At 42.7% G+C, this 6,250-nt stretch overlaps 1 protein-coding gene across 1 annotated transcript; it reads right to left on the bottom strand.

Annotated features, from left to right (window-relative positions):
* Positions 1 to 677: 677 nt before the first annotated feature.
* Positions 678 to 5,222, bottom strand: pim2 (Pim-2 proto-oncogene, serine/threonine kinase). The gene is made up of 7 exons (XM_050064502.1): positions 4,898 to 5,222; positions 3,704 to 3,804; positions 3,403 to 3,453; positions 2,268 to 2,476; positions 2,000 to 2,169; positions 1,681 to 1,857; positions 678 to 1,570 (listed from the first exon to the last, which is right to left on the bottom strand). Exons 1-7 carry the CDS (start codon positions 4,950 to 4,952, stop codon positions 1,398 to 1,400), a joined length of 936 nt encoding a protein of 311 aa, XP_049920459.1. The 5' UTR covers positions 4,953 to 5,222; the 3' UTR covers positions 678 to 1,397.
* Positions 5,223 to 6,250: the final 1,028 nt, after the last annotated feature.

Below are 6,250 nucleotides of genomic sequence, written 5' to 3'. Positions count from 1 at the left end.
ATATTTTGCAGGTTTGTGACGTCTTGAGATTTTAATCTGAAAATATTGCTGTTTTTAAAGACTCAGAATTTTCACACTGATGTTAAAACAATGTACATATGTTTACTATAAATGTGTAAATATATTTATACATGTGTTCAATATAAAGCTGCTGTTTAAAGTTGTTCTCCTGCTCATTCTTGTTTTAAACACTATGAATTGTGGGTAATGCAGTGTCAGAGAGAAAACACAACACGACATGATGAAGTGACAAAAACTGTTTTATTCAAACATTGGATCTTTTTTTCTTCTTTTGATCCATAAATTCATATTTAATATAAATAAACAGCAACAAGTGACCAATGAGCCACTTTGATCATAAAACCAGACGATAATACACAAGTATTTACAGTGACGTCACATCTGAACATCAACGCCGTCACTGGTTTTCATCTGAAACGGAATCAAAAATAAAAATAAAATATCTTTGTCCTTACGTTAAATTAAAGTTCTGACTTTAACGTCAAACTAACTTCCTGTGTTTTAGTTTAATTTGACCTCAGAGCTGAAACATCTGAGCTGCTGCTGCTCCAGCGTCACTGAACACACTCAAACATTTTTTGACAGGTGTGTCACTGTGGGGATGTGTGCTGTTACAGGTCTGTGGAGTTGACTCTATGGAGGAATAAAGATCAGTGTCAGGTGATAACATGAAGTTTCTTTTATTTGTTCTGTGTAAAAACTCAAAGGCGATCAGCTGATGTTCATCCCTTCATACACACCAGCTGGTTTCTACTCTGTGACCTGGATCATCTGTGACGGAGGTAACAACTAAAGAGTGTCTGCAGTTTGTTCAGTGTTCTCTGATGCAGAAAAAAAGGTCTATATCTTCAATACAAAACATAAATACTAAATAAATACCTCAACAGGAAGTGTTTCTGCTGCGCTCACCAACAGATAAATTATAACTTAAAAAAGTAATCAGCTGACTGCAGTGTGACGAGGAAACAAAAATCTAAATAAATATAGTTTGTGACGGATCACAGCAAAGTTTCCTCCACGTTTCAGCCCATTAACTCTTCGATGAGCAAACTGAACACTTTGACCTTCATCATGATTTCACAGGAAGTGAGGTCAACAGATTAAAACATGAAGGAAACTCTGAACTGCTCCTTTAAAATCCAGTGTGAGGTTTTAGTTTGTGTCGCCGCCCTGCTGGCCAAGAGTGGAACAGTCTCAGATCAGCCACAGTCCTGTCAGAGATGTCCACCATCAGAGAGACGTCCACCATCAGAGAAACGTCCACCATCAGAGAGACGTACAGAGAAGACGACATGTTTACTCAGGGTCTGTGTTTATTCACCCAGGGGCCCGTGGACTCAGGGTCCTGTCCGTCCCTGTATGTTCAGGTTGTGCAGTCACAGAGACTGGCTGGGCAGAGAGCTGCAGTCCTCCTGCAGGTCTCCTCTCTCCTCCTCCTCCTCTTCCTCCCTGTCTCCTCCCTCCATCCAGGCGTGAGACAGGATCTCCTCCAGAGTTGGACGCTCCTCTGGACGGTAGGACAGGCACCAGCGAATCAGAGACTGGCATTCTGTAAAAGGTGACGTGAGACTGATTAAATGTGACAGCAGGACGGAACAGGGTGAAGACACGCGTCTCATCTGCATAGAGGACAGAGTGGTGGGCGGAGCTTCTGCTCACCTTTAGAGACCCTTCTGGTGAAAATGGGCGTGGCCCTGACGATCTCCTGGTCGCGTTCGAACGGGATGTCGCCGCACACCATGTCAAAGAGCAGGACGCCCAGAGACCAGACGGTGAGAGGGACGGCATCATAGGACTGAGACAGGATCCACTCAGGAGGACTGTAGACTCGAGTACCTGAGGAGGAGGAGGAGGAGGAGGAGGAGGAGGAGGAGGAGGAGGAGGAGTCAGTACAGTCTGCAGCTGCTACGATCAATAATTTTTCAATTATTACACTAGAACATTATCAGAACATAGTTTTAATCTTCTGTCTCTTTACCTTCGAACTCGCTGTACGGCGTCTCTTTAAGCGGAGCTCCTGACCCGAAGTCGATAATCTTGACGTCCAGCGTCCTCGTGTCGACCACGATGTTCTCGTCCTTGATGTCTCGATGCACGACGCCGTGGGCGTGAAGGAACCGCAGCGCCTCCACAATCTGACGGAAGAACCTGACGGGAACAAAAACACAGAGAGCTTTAACACCACAGAACAGACGAGATCACAAATAAGAATTATGAGTCCTTGTCAGACAGGATAGAGTCAGCACCTGAGGGCGAGGCGTTCGGGCAGCGCTCCTCTCTCTGTGATGAAGTCAAACAGGTCCTGACACTGAGGCGGTCGCTCCAGAACCAGCAGGAAGCCCCGCCCCTCCACCTCGAACCAGTCCAGCATGCGGATGGCGCCCCCGTGACCTCCGACGTCTGACAGCCTCTGCAGCAGAGCGATCTCCATGGGAACAGGGCCGACCTCGCCGGGCTGAGGGAGGAGAGAACGATGAACATGAGCCGCCACACTAACACACACGTCTGTCTTTGTTTGAGCCAAAAGTCCAAAACACACAAATATATTTGTTTATTTCCATAAAGGAGAAAAACACCTGAATATTTTGTTCTTTTAAGGAAGTTTGATTTCTTACTGATCCGAACATAAATAACAAAAACACAGAAACTAACAAATTAAAGTTCATAAAAACTTTTTATGATAAAATAATAATAATATTAATGTCTGCTGTGATAAATACGTCAGATACTTTTAATAACTCAGTCAGGTAAAGTTCACATAAACAAAACTTCATCTTAAAAATAACACCTGATACACGTAAAAAAAAATCCCCGCCTGTTATTATGAGTCATGCAGTTATTTTTTATTCGTCACAGTTTCACACAGAAGCTCCAGTTTAGTGTCTCTGGGTGTTTTTTTGCCCTGATCTGCGCCTGCAGGTGTGTTCAGGTGTTTTTACTGTGGTGGGGGGAGTTCCCAGTTTAAGTTGTGATGAATTAGAAATGAGTTTGTCACTGAGGGGAAATCCTGCGGCGTCATTTACTGAACCATGACCTCATAGGTTTCCGTGGGAACTGAGGGGCCGGCCCCCACCTACGGCTGTGATTCACCTGTCTGACCAGCAGAGGGCAGAGCTGCCCTGAGGTCTGTGTCTCTGCTGAGTCTCAACGCAGTTTAATTAAAAAGATAAACAAAGGTTTAACTTTATGTGCAGCTGAAACTGTCAGCTGATCACTGAGTCACAGGCTGAGACATGTTTTAAAGCTAAATTCAAACCTCAGTGTGTCAGACTCAGTTTAATGTCACAGTAAACGGAATTTATTTGGGTTTTGGACTCTGACAAACTGTTTCCAGACACTTCAGACTGAACCAATGATAAAAATAATAGTTGTGTCACTCACCAGTCTGGCCCACTGCTGAACTCTGTCACTGGAAATCTGTTTGATGGCAACCTGGAGGGACAAAAAGGAGGAACAACCTGTTTACATTTACAGCAGCAGTAACTGCAGAACAGTGACATCATTTCCTCCTCTTGTTATGCAAGATTAAAGTTCACCTGAAGAATAAACAACAACTAATAACTTTCAAAAACAAACTGCTTCACAGGATTAAAATAGAATTTAAAAATAAATATGGAACTGAAATAAAACAAAGACTGGAGACAGGTGCAGGAGTAAAGGTGTGAGTGAGGCGCAGTCTGACCTGCAGTCCATCTGAGAGCCTCTGGCCTGAAAACACTGAACCAAAACCACCGCTGCCGAGCAGAGGACCACAGCGATACTGACTGCAGAACGGTTCCTTCACTGAAGACGAGAGAGAACACAACATCAGTCAGCTGTCAACATCTTATACACACATGATTATATGGAAGTTAACCTGCACAAAGACGGCAGGTTGAAACCATCAGACACGTCCTGGCCTTGCGTTACACTGATGCTTATCTGTCGTCTGTCTCTGTGGTCATCAGCGGCTCATTTTTAATAAAGTATATAAAAATTTCACCCTCACACTGACAAGAAGGAAATATTTAAGAAATAAATCTGTTAAAAACGTGCTGAGAAACTTTAACATCACTGCTCGTGTTTCTACAGCGTCTCCAGCTCATCCTCAGTGTGATGACTTCCTGTTAGTCATCGCAGTAAACTTAATATTTTTGGATTTCAGACTGTTGTTTATCATGTGACCTTTGACTCTGACAAACTGTGACAGACATATTTCACCACTGACTCACAACCTGTGACACCAGTTTGTTTACAGACTGATGTTTATCTCACATAAACAAAAATAAAATTAAAGAATAAAGTCTGAAAACAGAAACTAAAGTTGACAAAGGAAAAGTTTGAATTAGATGAAATAATGTTTGCACACGTCACTGAGGAGGATTATCAGTGTAAACATTTACACTGTTTGTTTGTTTGTTTGTTGTGGTGACTGTTGGCGCCCTGCTGCTGAGTGACAAGAAAAACGAGTTTCAAGCAAACAAAAGAAACTGATTATACTGAAAGATAAACTTTAATTCAGCTGCTGCAAAGTTTTTTTATTTCTCAGTTTCATCCCAGGAGTTAAACGTTTCTCAGTTTGATTTTAAAGCATTTTAAAAGTTTCATTTATAACGTTTGATTTTAAACAGGTGAGACGTTTAAGTGTTAAAATAAAGTCCAGTAACAATGGGAACCGTTTCATCTGAGCCGAACCGACAGTTGTTTGTTTTAACGATAATCTGGACTTTTAGAAGTCGTTATATTTTGAATGTAGTCTGGCTGAAGCCTAAACACAGACAGTAGCAGCTGAAGTAAAACACATGGTGAACATTAACTCTGATAAAGTCACGTTATCTCCGTTAACCTGCTTCGTTTCATATTAAACGTATTTTTATTTTAATGTAGTGTTTCTTACCGTTCTTCCCTCTGACCTCCTCCACTTCAAACTCTGCGACTCTTTTCTCAAACATTTTGTGAATACTTTCAGTTGCAGCTGATAAAATCCATCGTGTCGTCGGTTAAATTCCTTTGTGGTCGATTTTAAAACTTGTTATTCCGCTTTGAACCGACCGACGCCTCCGTCTGTTTCCCGCTTTAAGCTTTTAATCCAACTTCAGCGAAGAAAACTACAATTAAAGTTAATTTCTGCAGCTGAAACTGATCAAACGTTAAAATAATCTCCTAAACTTCTCTGAGTAATGTCCTTTGACTCATCTGACCGCCTTCTGCTTTACGTTACTGTTTTGTTCCGTATTTATACCCCCCTCGCGCCTGACTCTGTCCAATCAGCGCTCAGACGTGTGCTCAATGTTTTGAACCGGCCCGCCAATCACATTCAAGCTACGATTCCTACGTCACGTCATGAATATTTAAATCCCGCGAGAGGAATTCGTAGAATTCAGAGCGGCGGGCGGAGGAAGCGCGCGCTGATGGTGATGAGGATGATGACGGGAAACAGGAGGACTGTTTCCCCAAAACACACACACACACACACACACACACACACACACACACACACACACACACACACAGCGAGCTGTATCGAAATAAACCAACGGTTTTGTTTCTCTCTGTGTCGCGCACTTTCTTCTCACTCACGCACGCGCGTACAGAAAGTGAGCTCGAGGCCTCGGTTCAAACTGTCACGGGTCTAAATGAGCTCAGTTTCCTGTTCCTGTCAAAATAAATGTGTCACTGCAACAGTTTACAAGAAAGTCCAAAATAAGACACCACAGAGGAAGAACTCTTCTTCTCCTTCTCCTCTGACAGTGCTGATGACACTGAGAATACATAGTTTAATCTATAATATTACATCATCATTAGTTTATGTTGTAATAATAATCTGTAAAGTTTCTGATGTGAAGTCAAGTTACACAACATCTGTAAATCTTTCTTAAATCCATATTTAATATATTCCAGTCCAGACTGATTTAATATTCAAACTGATAAACTTTATTGTTCTCTGTAAATCTGCACTCACTCTGCAGCAGGTTGTAATGAAGTCGTGACAGGAGCCTGTTTCCTGTCACTGTGTGACATCATCACCTCAGTCAGTGTTTGGGAACTGAGGACACAAACTGTTGAAGTTTATCTGACTTCAGTGTCTCAACACTCCCATGATGCACCTCTCCGGGGTCGACGCTTCATCATGCTCCACACATGTTCAGTGGGAGACAGGTGTGGACTGCAGGCAGGTCAGTCTGGTACCTGCACTCTGTCACTACGGAGACACGCTGTTGGAACACGTCACAATGTGTCTCATTGTCTC

Source organism: Epinephelus moara, chromosome 16 (genome assembly GCF_006386435.1).
Source record: "Epinephelus moara isolate mb chromosome 16, YSFRI_EMoa_1.0, whole genome shotgun sequence".
NCBI classification, from domain to species: domain Eukaryota; kingdom Metazoa; phylum Chordata; class Actinopteri; order Perciformes; family Serranidae; genus Epinephelus; species Epinephelus moara.
Note: the sequence above shows the minus strand (reverse complement) of the source record. Positions and strands in the feature narration are given on the sequence as shown.

Excerpts from the sequence above, each read along its gene's own strand:
- pim2 (XM_050064502.1), bottom strand. The coding sequence starts at position 4,952 with ATGTTTGAGAAAAGAGTCGCAGAGTTTGAAGTGGAGGAGGTCAGAGGG. Across the intron at positions 1,858-1,999 it reads GCCGTACAGCGAGTTCGAAG|GTACTCGAGTCTACAGTCCT; the intron begins GTAAAGAGACAG and ends CCTCCTCCTCAG. Across the intron at positions 1,571-1,680 it reads CACCAGAAGGGTCTCTAAAG|AATGCCAGTCTCTGATTCGC; the intron begins GTGAGCAGAAGC and ends CACCTTTTACAG.